Below are 22,194 nucleotides of genomic sequence, written 5' to 3'. Positions count from 1 at the left end.
ATTCCACGGACTTCAAAGGTGTTATTTTTATCTCCTTTAGGGGTATGTGATGATTGACTTCAGCTGAAGCAGTTTTGCTGGCATACCAATCTAATTTCATTTCTGTAGTATCTGAGTAACTCATAATCTGTAATATATTTATTCTGACAACACCCTTGTGGGTTAGGGAAGTGGCATTTTCACCATTACAGGGGAAACCTCAGCACAGAGAAGCTAAGCAAGTGACTTGCCCAAACTCACACAGGAAGACTGTGGCAAAGCAGGGACTTCAAACCAGGTCTAACAAATCCTAGGCTAGCATGCTAATAACTGGACCATCCTTCCTCTCGATTCTAGGTTTCCTCTATTAGGGAATGGAATTCTCAGTGGAGGAAACTCATTCTATCAGCCACCAGGCTTAATAGCTTTCCAAGCACAGTGTGCGTTAACTGAGGTCCATCTGGCATCCACTTCCTGATTTCTGAGTTATACACTATTGTTTTTATCAGTGGTGCACCCAGCTGACCAAACGATAATGTAGATTATTAAAAGTGCCTCTATTTCCTAAACGTGATTGCTTGGTATGTGCACTTGGAGTCATTCATACCCACTTTGAAAAGAAAAGTGTGGCATTTTCATGTAAACATTTAATGTATTGTATTTCTCATAGTAGCAAGTTACATTATTGAAGCACATTTTAGGGTATACATTGCAAACTGTATGTACACCTGCTGTGATTTAATGAAATGCCATTTATTTAAAATGAGGTTGGAACAATTAGTTGAAGAGAACACATTTTCTTATCTGGTACATCTGCACTGCAGACTTAAGTTTTGAAGGAGATCATAAAAATCACTTCAATAGATACAAAGGTAACATGGTTATAATACAGTGTGACAAGCTGTAATGTGATACAGTATTATTCTTATAGAGAGAAATGAAAAGTGTCCATTAACTTACTGGGCCAAATCCATCCAGCCTATGATTCTGTTGACTTCAGCAGGGCTGCATTTGCCACAACAGTGTCATTGCTGGTTTTTGAGGGGGGGGAGGGGGTGATGTTTTATTTTAAAGAATTATTTGAATAGCTTTTTAAGTAAATGATCTTCCCTTTTTTCAATTAGCTTTGACAAATTGCTGTGCTTCAAGTTGTGCTGTGAAAGCTCTTCATTGAAGTAGGAAACACAATTTAGGGTTATTTCTTAAGTTTCCACAGTGTCTGACTTCTGTTCAAAGGCGCTCAGATACCATCGTGGTAAGTACAGTCTGAAGACTAAGATCTAAGAACAGAGAAAGTCAGGTGTCCTTGTCCTAAGGAGCTTACAATCTGAGGGCCAGATCCTTCAAACGCTTAAACAGGTGAGCAGTTACTAGATGGGTAGACTGACTCAAATCAATGGAGCTATTTACCTGGGTAGAGTGACTTGTACTTATGTAGAGGATCACGTCCTAAGTCGGGGTTGCCAACCCGTGGCTCCAGAGCCACATGCAGCTCTTCAGAAGTTAATATGCAGCTCCTTGTATAGGTACCGACTCCGGGGCTGGAGCTACAGGCGCCAACTTTCCAATGTGTCGGGGGTGCTCACTGCTCAACCCCTGGCTCTGCACCTGGCCCTGCCCCCACTCCACCCCTTCCCACCCCCTCCTCTGAGACTGCCATGCCCTCGCTCCTTCCCCTCCCCCCCAGAGCCTCCTGCATGCCACAAAACAGCTGATCGGGAGGTGTGGGGAGGGAGGGGCACATGCTGATTGGCAGGGCTGCAGGTGGGCGGGAGGCGCTGGGAGCGTGGGAGGGGAGAGCTGATAGGGGACTGCTGACGTATTACTGTGGCTCTTTAGCAATGTACATTGGTAAATTCTGGCTCCTTCTCTGGCTCAGGTTGGCCACCCTGTCCTAAGTGCTCAATTATTATAGTTTTTAAAAATACTGTACAAATTTTGCCACGTGTTGCCTTTCTGATTTCACACACACACACACCACCCTTGACAAAGATCTACTCAGCTGGATGGGTATGTTGGCTCTATGATATTCTGATTTTTAAAAACAAACTACACCACACAACGGTGCCCTGATTTCTCTGTGAGGTTTTGCCAATGGTATACTTGACTGTGGATGCTAAATATGACCAGAGAGATTAAGATCCTTTTTATCTCTACAAGCAAACAGTGCAGTGCACACAGTGTTTTGCTACTAAACAAAAAAAACACAGCCTTCTACACAGGAACTGCCTGGATTAATTAGCCTGCCTCTGCTAATGCTCTTGATACTGCTGTTGCAAATGAAGACTCAGATACTGAAGCTGCTCAGAAAATGTCTCTGCCTGCTTCATGCACAAACTGCCTTCTTGCAGGTACATAATTACCTCTTAAAAGCACATAGTGTGCAAACATGTCCGTGTTTGTTCAGCCTGGACCTGAGGTGCTGAACAACCTCAACTCCTGTGTAAGCCAATGAGGGTGACGCTCAGCACACTGCAGGATCAAGCCTCTTACTTGTAAATGATGCTACATTCTCCTCCTTCATAAGACAGATCACATATAAAAAGGGAGTCTCACATTCTTGGATTTGTGCCAGTCTCTGCCAAATGGGACCTGGCCTAAGGGGGATTCCCTTGAATGTTCTCTACCATGGGAATGAGAGAAGCCCTAAGCTATGCTACCTTGTATCAATACACTGAAACTCAGAGTTGGCTACAATGTAACTTTTAACTGACTATAAATATGACAAAAAAAATCCCACTTCACAAATGACATTAAGCAAGCAGGACTCTGAGCTGCTTTTAAAGTATTTTGGGTATGATCCGGAGAGTGCTTAAGGACTATTACCCCTATTATGAAATTTGTGGTGCACAATGTAATGATACACTAGAAGTGTATCATTACAAACTAAATCACCCTAAAGTTCTTTGAGGATTATCCAAATAAAGTTAAAATGTGCTCTGGATTTTAGGAGACATTATAAAAATGGTTCTACACCTAGTCCATTCAATATCAATAATCTCATAAAATAAGCTAAAAATCTAAGTATATACAAAAAGACTTATCTAGGGGGAGTTTCAATCTGGGTCTGAAATTCACGGCTGTCTCATTACTCTGGCTTGGGCCTGGACCAAAAACCAGCTCCAAACAACCTAAAACATTGGGAAAGTTCACATCATGATCCAGGCTTGGCCCATCTCTACAAAGCAAAGTCAACATCATTGGTTTATAGGAATAACTCCAACTGGCAGTTTTTGTGATGTAGTATGAGGTCCTAGTTCAAGGTGTGTCCAAGAACTTCACTCCACATGTTGGGACCTGCATCTTGCCTGGTTATAATTATAAACAATTCAGAAAGTGAATTGAAAGGGGCTACTTCCCAATCTCTTCCGGGCAGGGGGAAGATAAAGAGAGAGACAGATTCCAGAAAAATCAGAGAAGAGGAAGAATATTAAAATACCCAAGGTTAAATCCTGGCCCTGTTAAAGTCCAGAACAAAATTCTCATTGACTTCAGTGGAGCCAGGATGTCCCCAAAGTAAAGGACTGTTACTGCCATGTTAGTCAGAACTTCCTTACAGAACATCTGACTCCAGAGGAAGTCACCAACTCACAGGTCTCTAGTTGCATCTCATCCAGCTAAGGGCTAGTTGTTGAAATTTGAAATGCAGGAAAAACACACACTGGACAGATGTGAAATGGGCACTGAGGCCCAGATCCTCAAAGGTATTTTAGACACCTAACTCCCACAAACCAAGAACAATAGGTGTTCAGCTGCCCAAGTGGCACGCTGCGGCCCAATCCAGTAGATGGTCTTTGAAAAACATCTACTAGGTCCAGCCCCTCAGGCAAATTCGCACAAAACAGGCAGGGGGGAAGAGGATGCCCTCCCTCATAATATTTAGCCTAGTAGTTAGGGAACTCACCTGGGATGTGAGAGACCCCTCAAGTCCCTTCTCCTCCTGTATTAACATTAGTGAGAATTCATGGTGAAAACATGAGACTAAGGCTATGTCTAAACTATAAAGTTAAGTCGAACTTAGTTACATCGACATTCATCTGCTGCTGTAATTAAACCACCTTTGCATGTCCACACAACATGTATTGTGACGGCAGCGTGCTTCCAAAGTTGGTGCCCATCCATCGACAGAGAGAGCAGTGTACCGTGAATACCTAGCCCACTGTGCAACTCACCTCCATCTGCCATTGGGATTGTGGGAAGCGATCGCATTGCCTCATGAGGGATGCAGTTTTCTCCACCTCATCATTCCATGGGCTTCCAACTACGTTTCACGCCGCTTTTCAACAGCCCCTGTAAACTGTGTGCCCACCATCTCTGTCTGAAAGCATGGATCCTGCACTGCTCTCCAGTCTTGCGATAAGCATTATGAACACAACATGGCTGATACTGTGGTATTTCATGAGCTGACAATCTGATAATGATGTCGTGGTGCCTGCCCTGCTGTGTGCCATGGACAGAAACAATTCAAGATTGCTGTTGGCATTCATGGAGCAGCTGCACATGGTGGACTGTCGCTACTGGGCTTGGGAAACAAGCACTATGTGGCACAATCACATCATGATGCAGGTATGGGATGGCGAGCAGTGGCTGCAGAACTTTCAGATGAGCAAAGCCACTTTCCTGGAACTGCATGAGACGCTTGCCCCTGCATTCCGGCACAAGAACACCAAAATGAGAGCTGCCATAAAGGTAGAGAAGCAAGTGGCAAATGCTGTGTGGAATCTGGCAATTCCAGACTGCTACCAATTGGTCGTGCAGTGGAGAGATAGATAGAATGCATATCCCTGTTTTGGCCCCAGGCCACCTTGCGACGGAGTACATCAACAGAAAGGACTATTTTTCTATGGTATAGCAAGCTCTGGTGGAGCACTGGGGTTGTTTCACTGACATCAACACGGCGTGGTCTGGGAAAGTGCACGATGCATGCATTTTCAGGAACACTGCCTGGAAGGCAATTGTATGGGCTGAAGGGAAAGGCAAGAACGGATGTGTTCTACTTGCAGTTCAAGCAGGGACCTCAGCATGTTTGTGTGGTTCCGGAGCAGCTGTATCATCTCTGCCTGCCCCTGTTTCCTATCCAGTCACAGTTTCTCATTGATAGCCTCTCTCCATGCTCTCTGCTCACAATCCAAAGCATCAGAGGATTGCAGCACCTCCCAGAACATGTCTGTCTTACTCCTCCTGTTTCGACTCCTTATCAGATGGAGCCGCTTAGCTGGTGTGCAGGAGGAGACCCTCAAGGGCACATCTGCAGAACCTAAAGAGACCATAGACAGAGGCACTGTTGTGAGTACACTCACAGCCTTGATCCAAACAAGTTAGAAAACCACTTTCTCACTTTCCCTTGGCAGGCACACAGCATGGTAGGAGCCCCAAGCATGGTGAGGGTATTTTAGAGGGGTATCATTACAAGTGCCAATGACCACTATGCTGAATACTGGTACCGTTTTCCACAGGCAGGGGTGCTGGAAGCTGATATCTCACTCCTGAAGGCAACCAAAGATGCCAGGGTACAGCTCCTGCACGTATGCAGCTGCAGACCAGGTCCCTATGCTGGTCATCTATGTGCTGCTTTGGTGTCTGCAAAGGTAATTGCTTATTGGCACGGCAAAGTTTCCGACGGCAGGGGAAGAAACAAGGCAGCCCTCCTGAGAAACCTTCAGCAGAGGATTTCAGAGTACCTCCAGGAAAGTGTCCTAGAGATCTCTTTGGAGGATTCCCGGGACATTCTGCGACGGAATTCCCAGGAGAGCCAGCTGATGACACTTAGGGTGAATTGCAAAGAATGGGGCAGACAATCCCCAAAGCTGGTGGATATTCCAATACTAGATTTACCAAGCCAGCACAAAACAGCTTCTTTATTACCTCACTGGTTGCCTAGAAGCCAACAACACATAAGAACATAAGAATGGCCATACTGGGTCAGACCAAAGGTCCATCCAGCCCAGTATCCTGTCTACCGACAGTGTCCAATGCCAGGTGCCTCAGAGGGAATGAACCTAACAGGTAATGATCAAGTGATCTCTCTCCTGCCATCCGTCTCCACCCTCTGACAAACAGAGGCTAGGGACACCATTCCTTACCCATCCTGGCTAATAGCCATTAATGGACTTAACCTCCATGAATTTATCCAGTTCTCTTTTAAACCCTGTTATAGTCCTAGCCTTCACAGCCTCCTCAGGCAAGGAGTTCCACAGGTTGACTGTGCGCTGTGTGAAGAAGAACTTCCTTTTATTTGTTTTAAACCTGCTGCCCATTAATTTCATTTGGTGGCCCCTAGTTCTTATATTATGGGAACAAGTAAATAACTTTTCCTTATTCACTTTCTCCACATCGCTCATGATTTTATATACCTCTATCATATCCCCCCTTAGTCTCCTCTTTTCCAAGCTGAAAAGTCCTAGCCTCTTTAAGCTCTCCTCATATGGGACCCATTCCAAACTCCTAATCATTTTAGTTGCCCTTTTCTGAACTTTTTCTAATGCCAGTATAACTTTTTTGAAATGAGGAGACCACATCTGTACGCAGTATTCAAGATGTGGGAGTACCATGGATTTATATAAGGGCAATAAGACAGAGACTGTCTTATTCTCTATCCCCTTTTGAATGATTCCTAACATCCTGTTTGCTTTTTTGACTGCCGCCGCACAGTACATGGACGTCTTCAGAGAACTATCCACGATGACGCCAAGATCTCTTTCCTGAGATCTTGGCGTCAGCTAAATTAGTTGTAGCTAAATTAGCTCCCATCATATTGTATGTATTGTTGGGGTTATTTTTTCCAATGTGCATTACTTTTCATTTATCCACACTGTTCCCTTAAAGTAACCCAGCCTCAAGCTTCTACCTAGACACCCAAGTCAGGTATGATGACGATTAATGAAAATCTTATTCATCGTATAAAAAAGTTCTACCACCCCAAAGGATCGGACATGTTACCTCCCAGGTTAATGAATATTCCAGATCTTACTCAAATACATGCTCACAGCCAATTATTATTAACTAAACTAAATTCTATTAAAAAAGAAAAGAGAGAGAGTATAGGTTAAAAGATCAATATACATACAGGCATGAGTTCAATTCTTGGGGTTCAGATTCATAGCAGAGATGATGAGCTTTGTAGTTGCAAAGAGTTTTTTTTAGAATTTACTCCATAGGTTATAGTCCAATGTCCAATATCATTTCAGGGGGTTCCAGCTTAATTGGGATCTCAATCTTGTGACTCAAACTTCCCCCTGATGAAGCTTAAGCAGATCTGAGATGACAGGATCAGGAACCAACGGTCTTTTATACAGTTTTGCTTGACCATACAGTCCTGGGTAAACAATAGGTTTTTAATGTAACCTTCTGTTTTCTAAACCTCACTGGTAATTAACTACATGGATTAGCATAAACTAATTTATCCATTAAGCAGTCTATCACAAACGTCAAAGAGACATATAGACAATGACATTATTTTACCCAAGATTCATCTAAATGTTAATATTTCCTTTTGATCTCTGAATCAATAGCTGTAGTGACAGACAGGAACTGTCTGTTTACATGGCTAGCATCTATAAATAAACACACACAATTAGTAACACTTCTAACAACATAGGTTTGCATTTCAAAGTTCTAGCCTATTTAGCATCGAATGGCCCTATTTACCATTCACATACTTTCTAACATGTCTTTAAAGGTTGGGTTTGGGTTAGTTAGCCTGCAAGCTGTTTAACCCTTTCTGGACATGTGTTATACTTTGTATAAGATTCGTTGCAATTATGTAACAGTGGTAGCAACAATGGTTTGCATAATATATTTTAATCAGACAACGTCACACATCCCAATGTGCATAAACAAACTTTTCTGCAGGGCCACCTCTGCCTAGCTGGACAGGGGAATGAGAAGCAGATGCAAACTGTGCCTGTGCTGGTTATTTCAATCCTCCTTCTACCCCAATTAAAAAAGAGTACTACCTCATGTCTCCCTGCAGTACTAAAATATGAGTACTTACTGGAGCTTCCCTCTGGTGAGCCAGAACTGGAGTGCTGGGATTGGCTAGACCCTCTGGAGTTAAGAAGAGGTCCTGACTCACCACACCACTGGATGTCCCTGTCGGCTGTCCCCCATCCTCCTCCACCTCCACTTCCTCATCCACCCCATCATCCTCAGGGTTCGCTCGGTTGGCCACTATGTCCCGCCCCCCCCGAAGTATCCACAGGGAGCTTGGCAGAGGAGGTGTGATTGTCACAAGAATGGTGTGCAGTTCCTTGTAGAAGCGGCATGTGTTTGGTGATGCACCAGACCAATGATTGGCCTCTTTTGCCTTCTGGTACGCCTGTCTCAGCTCCTTGATCTTTGCACAGCACTGTTGCATGTCACTTTCGTGCCCCTTCTCCTCCCTTGCCACAAGCGATCTGCCCGTAGGTATCGGCGGTCCTGTGGCTGGAGCGGAGCTGTGACTGCACAGCCTCCTCTCCCCACAGACCCAGCAGATCCAAAACTTTGGTGTACTTCAGGCAGGAGTGCATTTGCTGCAGGAAGCTGGCACGGTCAGCTGGGAAGATGCTAAGTGAGCTGTCCATGCTGAGCAAACAGGAAGAAGAATTTCAAAAATTCCCTGGGGTTCAAAGGGGGATGGACGCAGGCCTGTGTGTACCTGGCTGCAGGGTAGCTTCTATTTGTACAATTCCAGATGAACTTATACTGTTATACTGGAAGGTATTAATGTCTGTCATCAAGTAGGTCTGTGATCATTAAACAATCACAGACCTGGTTAAAGAAAATAGGAGTGCTAAGCAGCCTTAATTCAGGCTTAACAGAAGGAGCAATTAAGCCCCTCTTATATAGTGAAGGCTGTAAAAAATAGAAGTCATTGCTCAAAGTACTGGGCTGCAGGGCAAGGCCTGAGGGCTTTCCCTGGGACTAGTTGCAAATGAAGAAGTAAAGGAGAGGCAAAAAGCAGAGAAAATCAGCAGATAGCAAGATATAAGATGATGAACATGTTCCTGAGAGTGGTTAGAAAGATAGAGTTCCTTAGGGCCTGGGCATGGAGAAGCAGCCTTGGAAACGAGAAGCAAAAAAAAACTTCCTGCTGCTGTTTGTTTCCACTGTGTTTAGTGAAACAGAATTTTGTGGACATTCTTTACAAATAAACAGGATTGCACCAAAGAACACACCTGACTTGTACTATCGGTTTCTTCTCCTAATGGAAATAAACCAACAAAGTCCCAAATGTTAGCTAACCACTTGGGACAGAAGGGGCAACAATACTTCTTTTTGGAGCTGGAGCTAGCAGTATGAACTTGATTTCCCACTTAATTTTATTCCATGGTTTAGGAAGCATCTCAGGACAGACTTGTAAGAGTCTTATTTTATTTTATTTTGAATTGCCGGTAGGCTGTCCTCTAGTGATTTGTCAGCATTCTGTATGCATATCCAAAATATGTGATTTTCTATGTAAAAAGTATATCTTAGCCTATTCTTACCACTATTGGGATAAATTGGAATCTGTACAGTTTCTCTCATTTTCTGCTATTTCAGTATTGATTTGTAAAATGTTTCTTTATAATTATATTTTAAAACAGAATAGGTTAAGGTTGTCTGGATTTTTGAATGGAAACAAGTATTTTTCACTGAGGAAAAATGGCAAATTTCACAAGACATTTAATTTCATAAATCCATATTTTAATGTCCACAAATAATCAAGCAATGCTTTATAGGGTGCTGGAAATGTTTCAGAACATATCTGAAGAAAGAAGCAAAGAATTTCTATTCACCTGAATTTTAGTTGGATCTTGGGTTTGAAAAAAATCTGAGACTCAAAAGGGAACTGGGTGGAGATGAAGAAGTCTCATGCTGATGTTGTCATATGAGGATTCAGCAAACACTGTAGGTGGACATGTTTATTCAAGGTCAGACCAATGCAAGAACTGCAAACATGGTTACATGTGGGGCAGACACAATTGTCTAAGACCACTGCAGTCTGTTATGTCCTTGCTTTGGGCTGGTCATGTTTTTCATATAAGTTCTTAATACACCTTGCTTCAAAGCGGTTAACAGCGACATGACAAATGTGCTGCCACATTGCACTAGCGTGGGCTGCTGCTTCCCAGTTGCTGTAGTCAACCTGACATATTTTCATATTTGATTTTAGTGTGTCCTTTATATCTTTTGTACTCGCCACCATGAGAACAGGTGCCTTGCTTTAGCTGACCATAATGTATGGCCTTGGGTAGGCTCAAGTCGGCCATATGATGGAGAGGCCAAGGCCAATGCAGCTGAGTTTTTATAGCAAGCTTTGAATGCCAGACATCTGCCTGACATCTGGCAATGACTGAGGGTTTCAATATTGGGACTCTTGTCTCACCATTTGACCCTGTAAGCACACTGAAGACAGCACACATGGAATTGATCATATTTCCTAATGTGGCGGCGATATGTTGTCCATGTCTCAATCATATAGAAGTGTTCTGAGAATGACTGCTCAATCGGTATTTAGCTTAGTGCTAATTTTGACACCCCTGTCATACCATAGGCTGTGTGACAGCATTCCAAATGCAGAGCTGACCTTGGCTATGCAATTATCAATTATGGCATTCTGTGACAGCATACTCCCTAGGTAGCCAAACTTCTTCATGGACTTGAGAGGAGCACTGTTGACCTTAATAACTGGGTAGACATGCACATCCCTCAGCACAGATTGGTATAGTACAGGGGTTCTCAAACTTTTGTACTGGTGACCCCTTTCACATAGCAAGCCTGAGTGGGACCCCCCCCCTTATAAATTAAAAACACTTGTTTATATATTTAACACCATTATAAATCCTGGATGGAAAGCGGGATTTGGGGTGGAGGCTGACAGCTCGCGACCCCCCCATGTAATAACCTCGTGACCCCCTGAGGGGTCCTGACCCCCAGTTTGAGAACCCCTGGTATAGTACTTCAGTTTTCTTTAGGCCAGTGGTTCCCAAACTTTAACAACTCGTGAACCCCTTTCACTAAAATGTAAAATCTCATGAATCCCCCCCTAAAAATGAATATTTCCAGGGATTTAAGTTTAAATCTCCTCAGTGCGATGCTAACATTCACTCGCCTCTCACTGAAGCAAAACAGCGCTCCAGAGAAAATGACTTAGTATCGAATTATTGAGGCGCCTGAACGCTACTACATTGACTACTACCTGGTTCCAGCGGGTTTGGCATGCAAACACCTTTTCTTCCACCACCAGGGCCATCCCTAAGAGGGTGCCCCATGAGGGACAAATTAGCCTGGACCACCCCCCACATACAGTGTGGCCCCTGCTCACTCTGCCCCTCATGCCACCCAACTTCCCGTCTGCCAAGGACAGGGGTCCGAGCTGCCACCTGCGTGCCTGGGGTCCCAGCTGCCTCCCTGCCCGCAATGGGCTCAGGCTGCTGGCCCCATGCTGGGGTCTTGACTTCTGGCTCCGCACTACCCGGGGCTCGGGCTGCTGGGGCTCGGGCTGCCGGCCCCAACTGCCCGGCCCCGTGCTGCATGGGGCTCGGGCTGCCAGCGCCTCCGCTGACCGGGGCTCGGCTGCGCGCTCTGCGGGGCTCGGGCTGCTGGCCCCGCACTGACTGGGGCGCAGCTGCCCACTCAGCACTCCACAGGGCTCGGGCTGTCTGCTCCGCAACTGGGTCACACCTGCTGCCTCCCATGCCTGGGGTCCTCTGGCCACCATTAAGGAAATTTTTCTGGTGAGCTCCCTGTAACATTGTGTGAACCCCCAGGGGTTCGCGAACCCCAGTTTGGGAACCACTGCTTTAGGCTGATTGTGCAAGTGATTGACTGCATGAGCTAAGGGATCAGTTATAAACTGCATGTCATCAATGGAGTGAGCAGCCAGTGCAAAGTCATCAGCAAATAAAAGTTCCTTCATGACTAAATCGCCTACTTTCATGAGAAAAAGGAAGCACTGCAAACTGAACCACTTCCCATCAGTGCAGAACTGGATAAATACACCTCTACCAATGTCATGAAATGCATCCCTAAGCATAGCCAAAAAAAGGATGGAAAAGAGCATGGGATCCAGCATACAACCTTGTTTGGTGTCATTGCTGATTAGAAAGGGGTCCAATATCATGCCATTTTCTACTGCTCTGGCCATTGTCCCATCATGGAAGAACTGAGTGACAAAAATAAACTTTGAAGGGCATCCAAAGATGAACAAAAGTTTCCAAAGTCCCTCATGATTTACAGAGTCAAAAGCATTAGCTAAGTCAAAAATAAAAAATACTTATTTATTTATTTATTTTATTTATTAGCTAAGTCGATGAACACCATGTACAGACCGTGATTTGGTCCAGGCATTTTTTCTGAAGCTGACGGGATGTGAAGATCATGTGAATAGTGCCCTGTCCAGATTTAAATCCACATTGAGACTCAGCGAGGATGGTTTCCGCAAGATAGGTATTAAGTCTATTCAATATGACCCATGCAAGAATTTCCCCAGCAACAGAAAGTAAGGAATGCCATGGTGATTATCACAGTTTCCCTATTGCCTTTATTTTTATAAAGGTGGACAATGCTGACATCCTTGAAATCCTGTGGCACCGACTCTTGCTCCCAGATAATGCAGAAGAGCCATGTGAGATATCCTACAATGTGGGAGCCACCCTGCTTATACATCTCTTGTGGAATGCTACCCAGTCCAGGTGCTTTCCTTTGTGACATCTGCTTGATTGCTTTTCTTGTCTCATATAAGGTGGGTGCTAGTGCATGCTCTTCTTTTAATGGATTTTGTGGAAGAGCATTAATTGTTGGAAAGATGCTAATTCTCTGCTTTTATGTTCCCATGTTTATTATTTATTAGTGCAGAATAATGTGGAAGGGTCTTTCAGCACTTGCACTGTGGACTGGCATACAGAGCCTGCAATATTACTCAAATCCAGAAAACCGTCTACACTAGCCTACCAAAACCAAACCCTTTAAATTTGGCTCAACTAAGATTTATTTTTATTATTCATAGCTCAGTAGTGACTACTGGTACCAACTCAGATTGGGGCCCCATTGTACTAAACACTGTACAAATGCATGGTAAAAAAGTCCCTGTCCTGAAAAGTTGGGTCAAGAAACCGAGACTTGCCCAAGGTCCCACAGCAGAGACAGAATTAGAACCCAAGCCTCCTGCGTTTTAGTACAGTGCCTTCTCCAGGCCTATTCCAGGTTCTAAGTCATTCTTCCTCAAAAGCAGATGTGCCGGAAGAGAGCTGCTTTTCTTCAAGGCTTCTTACACCAGTACTTCAAGGTTATAATTCAAAGAATTTAGCAACCTGCTTGAAAAAAATGACCATTCTGCACAGTGTGGTCATGTAGCTTCTGGGCGTACATCCAGGCTCTCGTCAGACACAAGATGAGTGTTTGTTTGTTTTGTCCCAGACTCTCCCAGCATCAGGCAAGGTGCTCTTGGCTGAGGTATGTGGCTACAGCACAAACTTGCAGAAGAGATTAGGAGAATCCAGAATTTGACTGTCTTTAGGAAATGCTACAGAACCGTCCTCTTCAGAAAGATCTTTCGTAGGTGACACTCACAACACTGACACCCCCTTTCACCCATTAAACCCCAACCAGCCAATCAGCCCGACAAGCAAAAAAGGAACTAAAATCTAAACATATCAAAAACCATAACTCTACCTCACGCACAGTCCTTACCCTAAAAAGGGAGATGTGCCAGAGACTCCACAAAGTCCACTTGGGACTTCACTATTGATATCAATATTATGTAGAATGGGCTGAGATACTATGGTGATGGACAGCCGGATAAAACCCTTAGTTAGATTAGACAGCATTTAAATTGATGCAGGTATATCCTGTAATACCTCCACAATGTCATGTTTGATGATGTGTGATGTGGACAATATTAGAACATGGTCACTGGCAGCACTTGTCTATGACTTTAGGACTCTTCACAAACAGATATTTAGGACACAATTCTTTGGCATGTGGGGGAAGCTTTTTTGGCCACAGAAAGCTCCCTCACCACAGGGGGAACCTTAAATGGCAAACAGCTGCCATAGTGGCGCTTGAAATCCCCTTCTCAGGCAACAGACTAGGGGGCATGGCCATGGAAAAAGGTGACTAGCTGGCCCCTAGATCTGGTAATCTCCAACTGCTCTAATTTATGAGATGAACTGGACTAGCACTAAGAACGTGTGTGTGTAAAGATATGCTCCCTTCCCTCCCCCAAACCCCATACCTTAGAAAAAGGGGTTTTCAGAATGAAATTGCTGTTAAAGATGACTGAGGTTGCTGGGCAAAGTGTCACTGACTCACCTGAGTCAATGGGTGTCTCATGAAGTGAGCTCACCTAATTTTCAATAGTCCAACCAATGGCTAACTCAGGTTGACCTGCCTGGACCTTACACTCACACATAGTAAATAAAAATGCCTCTCCATTATGGTACCTAAACACAAAATGTGGTCAGCAATAGGCCCTGACCTGGCCTGGCTTCTTGGGTTGTGGTAGAGGCCAGTCAGTCTGTTGGTCCATTCCCTGGCTCCACCCAGGAACTGCCTTTTAGAAGCAGCCAGCCCTTTATATTTGGCTTGCTGGGCCCTGACTGGCTGCAACCTGCTCCCAGCCCTTCTAGTCCTGGGAGGGATGCAGCAAGTGGTGGGGACCTCCGGAGATGGGAGCTGGAGTGGAGGAAAGGAGGGACTCACCTGGCAGCAGCAGGCGGTGAGGGCCTCAGGAAGAGGCAGAGCACAGGTGGGGCCACTACGGCCCAGGTGTCTGGCAGCGGGGCAGCGGTGGCTGTGCCAGGGCAGGCTTAGCCCTTCCCTGCCCCATGGGAAAAGACCCTGCGTTTTCAATGAAACCCAGAAATAATTTGGGAAATATAAATAAAGCCATTACATAATGTACAAAACAGTGGAGAAAAAATTACAGCTTTAAAATCCCATCAAGATGCCTCTGTTACTCTAAACAGCTGTGAACTCTTGGACATCTGAGTAGTCCCATTGACTTCAATGGAACTACACCTCTACCCCGATATAAAGCTACCCAATATAACACGAATTTGGATATAACGCGGTAAAGCAGTGCTCTGGGGGGGCGGGGCTGCGCACTGGAACGGATCAAAGCAAGTTCAATATAACACGGTTTCACCTATAACGCGGTAAGATTTTTTGGCTCCCGAGGACAGCGTTATATCGGGGTAGAGGTGTACATATGGCTGTGTTTGCAGGATTGGCCTGAAGGGCCTGATCCAAAGCCCACTGCAATCAAAGGAGCTCTTCCATTGTAATCACATTGGGGCAGACACTAACTTCTATATATTTGTACAGCACCTAGCACACTTTGGGTTGCTATGAACCAATTATTTATTATTAATTATGTAGATAGTAAGATCTTTGGGGGCAGGAACTGTCTTTTTGTTCAGTGTTTGTATGATGCCTAGCCCAACTGGATCTTCGTCTACGGCTAGGGCACCTAAGAGCTACAATAATACAATTAATGATAACAAATTATGAATAACAATAGGCAGTAGGAGACCTCTCTTTACTTATAATGATGGACTCATCGAGTGGTAAAATTCTACAGATCATTGTCAGGTGTATGATAGGACACAGCGACAAATCTTCCAATTAAACTGTAAAAGCTACATTGTGCTTTCCTGTGCTCATGTGAATTTTGAAGACAGAATCTGACCCTAATTGAGCCCTGTGGAACTCTGCACACAGCTTTTTATAGACCATATGCCTCAAAGACTAATCTACAACACTGTGGAAGACTGACGTGTTCAGGTGGCAAAACATTGGAATGCACGACAATATTCTTAAAATCACTCGGTTCATCAGTCCTACTGTTTGTGACTGTTTCGGGTGCCATTCTGAGCAATTTTGAAATTATTAGCAGTCTAAATAATATTGTTTTGCACAGGAATTCACAGTGTAAGGCTCTGGCGAAAAGAAATAGTGAGGCAAATTAAAGTTAATTCTCTCAAATGTTTTAGCTGAATGATTTTATTTTCTTAGTGATGACGAGGAGCACTACAATTGAGCTGATTCAAGTAAGGGCAAGAAACAAAGGTGTAGGTCTTTTGAACAGTCACAGCCACGTGAGTTTGGTCACATCATCTCCCCGCCCCATTCCACTCTATACGCTTTCAAATTCGCCATTAAACTGGCAAAGTGATTTCTAAAGCAACCCAGGCCTGCAGCAGCAGCTAAGATTGGACTGCAAGTTACAAATGAGGTGTAGTGGCAGAGCTGTGTAGGAAACCACACAAGTCTCTCATTTTCATGGGCAGTAAATTCACTCACAGATTTAAAAAAAAACCAAAACCACAGCTCTGCTTCTCACAGTTTATAAATATTCACAGCCCCATTCAGGCATTCTAACTGTTTTTAATTTTAAAAACTGAATTAAAAAAACATGACCTGCTGGTCCTTTATAGTCTGAAGAGTAAAAGCAAACATGGTGATGCTTCTGTAACAAGGGAATTAAGCATGGTGATGACAGAGTATTATTACTCTTACTGCTGCAGTGTTGACAGCTTTTTATTATAATAGTTCCCCAGATTAATGCATTTTATCTGCAACACATGGGGAATATACAAACTGACAGAGCTGTAATCATTTCTTTTGGAAGCACAGGGTTGGATGAATGGGGACAAGTGTAAATAAAATCACTAGGAAAAGATAAAGCTGGCTCCGGATCAGACTTAAATAAGAGCATGCCAAAACATCAAATGAAAGATAGGAGCTCTCTAGATTAAAAATAATACCCTATGTAAAAATGATGCTTTATGAAGTAAAATCAGAATGTCTGCTGTTATGCATATTTTTTGCTTGAAATAAAATGCTGTTTGTGAAGGTAGGACCAGGTGGACGAGGTAATATCTTTTATTCGACCAACTTTTGTTGGTGAGAGAGACATGCTTTCGAACTTACATAGAGCTCTTTTTCAGGTTTGTGAGGGTGTGCATTTTGTATAACACTTATTATTTGTTTGTATAACACTAACATTCCACTAGGACAGGGGTGGGCAAACTATGGCCCTTGGGCTGGATCCGGCCTGCCAGCCGTTTTAAGCCGGCCCTTGAGCTCCCGTTGGGGAGCGGGGTCTCGGGCTTGCCCTGCTCCAACTGGGTGCAGGGTTGGGAGCTGCTGCTTGCGGAAGCAGCTGCATGGCCCCGCTCCGGCACTCCAGCCCGGTAACAGGGTCGGGGGCCGCTCCACGCAGCTCCCAGAAGCCACGGCATGGTCCCTGGCCAGCGCTTCAGCCAGGGAGCAGGGTTGGGGGCCGCTCCATGCGGCTCCAGGAAGCCGCAGCATGGCCTTCCTCTGACTCCTATGCGCTCCAATGGCCCTGCTCCAGTGGCCCACTCTGGCGCTCCAATGGGAGCTGCAGGGGCGGAGCCTGTGGACGGGGCAGTGTGCAGAGCCGCCTGGCCACACCTCTGCGTAGGATCCGGAGAAGGGACATGCTGCTGCTTCCGGGAGCCCCTTGAGGTAAGTGCCGCCCGGAGCCTGCACCCCTGCCCCAGCCCTGATCCCCCTCCTGCCCTCCAACCCCCTTGATCCCAGCCTTGAGCACCCTCCTGCACCCCAAACCCCTCATCCCCAGAGCCTATACCCCCAGGCAGAGCACTCACCCCCCCACACCCCACTTCCCCGTCCCAGCCCGGAGCCCCCTCTTGCACCCTGAACTCCTCATTTTCTGGCCCCATTGCGGAGCCCGCACCCCCAACCAGAGCCCTCACCCCCTTCAGCACCCCAACCCCAATTTTGAGCATTCATGGCCCGCCATACAATTTCTATTCCCAGAGGTGGCCCACGGGCCAAAAAGTTTGCCCACTAAGACAAAGGCCTAGCTCCAAAGAACCCACAATCTAACTAGCCGTCATACAGAACAAGGTGGGAAGGGGATATGATATCAGCAGTGAGATTCAAGGGTGAAGTAAAGCACGTCTTCCTACTTCCATAATTGCATGTGCGTACATAGACATATCTTTTCCAGTAGACTGAGAAAAGCTAGCCACAGAACAATTTCACTGGAGGCAGAAGGTTTGCTAGAACGGAAACACCCTTTGCTCATTACAAGACAATGAAACAACTGTGCACTTTCAATCCACAGCACTATAACCTAGAGTTGCCCTTTTGGTGAGTAGGAGAGACTAAGTGTAGTCATTGTGCCAGTGGGGTCAAAAATATGAGTAAACTGTGATGCAAGATTGCTTTGAGTGAAAAAAAAAATTTGCTTCCAACACTCATCTTCATACTATCCTATATTGTCATCTTGAATTGCATCAAAATATAATGCTACGGTAATCTGCCACTGGCTACAATACAATATGATAAAGCATCAAAATATCATCTGGTCCTATCAATCCATCTGCATGCTGCAATGCTGTTTCATCATATTGTGTCAAAATATAGTGATGCAATGTCACATGATTCATGGGCCTTTGCCATGCCATGGATAATCCCAGAAAATTATGCCGACCTACTAAGTGGTTGCTGATTTAGAAATCCAGTGATAGAGTATTGGATAGAGCGATGGGCTTGCGGCATGTGTACCACTGCCCTCTACTGGATGGAATTAGAACGTCTCCACTGCGTGTAATAAACCTGTTCCTACAAAGAATTAATGGAGATTTTCCATTAGCACAAGTGATAGGGGCCTATACTTTCGCATCAGGAACCAGCTGGGATTTATCCTTCTGTTATAAAAAGTTTAGAAAGTCAGTGTTGGAAGCACAGTGATAAGTAGGAAGACCCAGATCCATAAAGGAACTTAGACACCTGAATCCCAATTTTAGGTTTCACTGCCATCCACAAAATTCCTTCTCGGCTGCCACCTAACCCTGTAGGTGCCTAAACTTATTCAGCACCTAAATTCCTCCCTCTGGGCATGTGCACTGCTGCCTCATATGCTCAGACACCTATGTCCTGCCTAAGCCCCAGTGTGAGCCACAAACGGGAAAATAGGTGTTTTCCTGCCTATCCAGTAGGCAGCCTCTGAGCACCCCTACAGGATCAGGTCCCATTCAAAATCTGGCAAAGGGAGGAGGTGGCACTGGTGCCCACCTTATAACTGTGAAGATGCTGTAATAAAAATAGCTCAGTGGTTTGAGCATTGGCCTGCTAAACCCAGGGTGGTGAGTTCAATCCTTGAGGGGGCAACTTACGGATCTGGGGCAAAATTAGTACTTGGTCCTGCTAGTGAAGGCAGTGGGCTGGACTTAATGACCTTTCAAGGTCCCTTCCAGTTCTAGGAGATAGGATATCTCCATTAATTTAAATGTATTGAAATGATTTGCTATTGTGTATTTAACAGTTTAAAATAATGCTTCATTTTAAAAAAAATGTTTGTTTTGTATTATACAATGTATTTGCAGAAGGCTCCTAGTAGTGTGTTTGAGATTTTGACTGCATTGGAAGACTCTACCTGTGTAAGCTCCAAAGGGTCAGACGTCAAGTTAATAAATATATATTTCTGGAAAACAAGCCCTATATTTAAAGGTGTAACAAATCCACAACAGCTCTGATGAGGTTAAAAGCTATCATCATCCAATGGATGTTTGATGGGCCATATTTGCGATGAGTGTGGTTGGTTTTAGCTCCCATATCCCAAACTCATGACTGTGCTTTGCACTAATTGGAAAACTCAGTAGAGGTCAAAACCTGCATGCACCATGGAGACTGAACTACATTGAAATGAGATGCATTCAAATCATGTTCACTGCATGGGGGTTCCACTCTGGTGAAAAACATTGCTGCAGCTCAGCTACCTCAGACTTCACATCTGGAAATTGCAGTGCCATTAGAACCACCTGTATTAGGTGCACAGCTGGGAAACGACACTGCACCTAATAAAGTAGCTACACTGTATTATACACAGAACTGTCCTGACATACCCTCTGCCTGTGCAATGGACTCTTGGAGGGCTGCCTAAGGATTCTACCCCTTTAAAAGCCCCTGTATCCAACAATCACGTGGTGCTGTCAGACTCCTCCACCCCTGCTCCTTCTTTGCGGCTCTGTAGTCCCCTGACAAGGGTGGCAACGTTGGTCAACCGGGCTAACGGCTGCGAAGAAAACTACAAATCCCATCGAACGCTGCGAAGCGAGATGACATAACCGACCGCTCTCGACTGGGCAGCGCAATGCGCGCCGGGAGTTGTAGTTCCATCCCCTCCTGCTGATAGGATGCGGTGCCGAAGTGGCAGCAGATTACGACTGCATTTCCCGGTGTGCTGCGCGGCGCGGGTTCCCGTCAGCGCAAGGGGGAGCCCCCCGACGTAAAGGGGGATCACTTTCCCCTTGTGTCCGCCATATTGGACGGTAACTCTGGTCAGCGGCGCTGGGGCCAAGGGAGTCCCCGTTACAGTGACAGTTCGTGCGCCCCTGCTCCTCGGTGCCCGGGGCGGCCTGTGCCCCGGCCTTACCCGCTCCCCCTTCCGGGCGCTGACGGCGGCTCCGACCTCCTCGCTGCCCCCTCCCTGCCCGGGTGTCAGACACGATGAGTCCGGCCGACGCCAAGCGAGGAGCCAAGCGCAGAAAGAACAAGCGGGGCGGCGGCCTCGGCAGTACCGGCGGCCCCGGACCTAGCGGCGGCGGCGGCGGCGGGGCGGGAGGCCTGAGCAAGAGCGGGGCCGCCTCGGCATCGGCCGCCCTGCGGGCTCCAGCCCAGGCGGTGGCTGCCACGCCGAGCGTGGTGGGCGGCCTGCTGACAGCGCCGGCAACGGCCACCGGCAACGGAGCCCTGAGCGGCGGCGCTGGAGGGGCCGGGGCGGGACATGGCGAGGTGAGGGGGGGCGCTTCGGGGGGAGGCCTGGCCGCACCCACCCCCTCTCCGGGAGCAGGGGCCGCCGCCCCTGGGTGGGGAGCCTCTAGCGGGGTTCGCTCTGCGGCCGCAGTGACAGGCATCCCGCTGCAGCGGAGCCCCGCGCACGCCAGCGGGAGGAGGGATGGGGGAGTTGGGCAGTCATCCCCGGTGACGGGGAGAGCCCCCTTTGGCCGGTTCGCAGCCCCCCAGCAGCAGGGAGCCCCGGGGTGTTGCCTGCCCCCCACCCTGGCAGCGAGGATGCGGGGCTGGACACTGTCCTTTCCCCCCACCCCACAGGGCAGGGCGCTGCAGCCTGATCCCTGGAACGTCCTGGTGGGGAGGCTCGGGGAGTAGTTTGAGCACACGGCTTCCCATGCCAGGCATCCCATCTTTCTGCGTCCCCAGGGCTTGTGCTGAAGCTTGTGGGAGGAGGAGCGAGAGAAGAGGTTTGAGGCGTTGCCACCTAGGGCACATGTTATCTCCTTAAAGTGAAGTTCCCTTTTCTCCGAAAATATTTTCATTGAAAAGTTGCATGTTCGTTGTTAGTGGGATTGCAGGCTTGCATATTGAGCTGCTGAAACAATTTGGGCATGTTTGCTCAGTTTTACTAGTTTCACTTTAGTGAAGTTTATTGTAAGCATATTATATTGTGCAATGACACCTGTCTTAGGTGACTGACCAAGAGTCAAGCAAAAATCAGTTAAATTATTGATTTTTTTTTTGAGAGAGAGATTCTGTTGTCATAACTAACAAGACAGGAACAGAGGGAGGTTGACTTTTTTTCTTTTTCATTAAAGGTTGAACAGATTTTTGTTGAAAAGTGCACTAAGGTTAGATTAGGTGCCCCATTTAGGGGGGGGGGGGTTGCCTATTTTCTAGTGTCCTTATTTGCAGGTTTCAGTGTATATCTCATTTGGCACCTTCATCTTCCTTCTCCATAAGGAAATTGTCAGACACGTGGAGGAAGAAAGAAGAAATGGTTTCTGTGGTGTGAGAGGGATCCAAAGTACTTAATGATGTAACCAACTGGATTTTAGTTTTGTGTGTGGTCTTATCTCCTGTTTGTTTTGCTAGGGCAATGAGAATTCAACAATGATAAATATAAACTTATTTTCTTTAAAACCACAGCAACCTTGCCCTCCTTCCTCAAAACCCCCCACCCAGCATCAGCTTGCAACTTAGCTTCATAGCTGTCATAACTATCATGCTAATACAGTATTTATGTCAAACATAATTTCCATTTGGAACAATAGGCGCTAACATAACTTGTGAATATCTACTTGTGAATTTACTGCTACATTGAGAGGATGCCATCAAACTCTATTGTTATCCTAGAAAATAGCTAGTGAAAAGCTGAAGTTCAATTTAAAAATTGGTATAACACTTTAATAGAATGCAGGTGCTTCAGGGTCAGTGTCTGTCTACTAGGGCTGGTCCACA

At 45.9% G+C, this 22,194-nt stretch overlaps 1 protein-coding gene across 3 annotated transcripts in view; it reads left to right on the top strand.

The window, feature by feature from the left end:
* The first annotated feature begins 20,261 nt into the window (after positions 1-20,261).
* The window catches only part of FAM193A (family with sequence similarity 193 member A), a 99,495-nt gene continuing 97,562 nt past the window's right edge, over positions 20,262-22,194 (top strand). For all 3 annotated transcript variants that reach the window (XM_024198559.2, XM_024198560.2, XM_024198558.2), the window contains exon 1: positions 20,262-20,733. In XM_024198559.2, coding sequence (XP_024054327.2) covers positions 20,449-20,733 — 285 coding nt within the window. In that variant the 5' untranslated portion in view covers positions 20,262-20,448. The remainder of the gene's footprint in view (positions 20,734-22,194) is intronic.

This window comes from Terrapene carolina, unplaced genomic scaffold, assembly GCF_002925995.2.
Source record: "Terrapene carolina triunguis isolate 2854851 unplaced genomic scaffold, T_m_triunguis-2.0 Scaffold66, whole genome shotgun sequence".
Classification (NCBI taxonomy): Eukaryota; Metazoa; Chordata; order Testudines; family Emydidae; genus Terrapene; species Terrapene triunguis.
The sequence above is the reverse complement of the archived record's forward strand: the minus strand, read 5'-3'. Positions and strand labels throughout refer to the sequence as shown.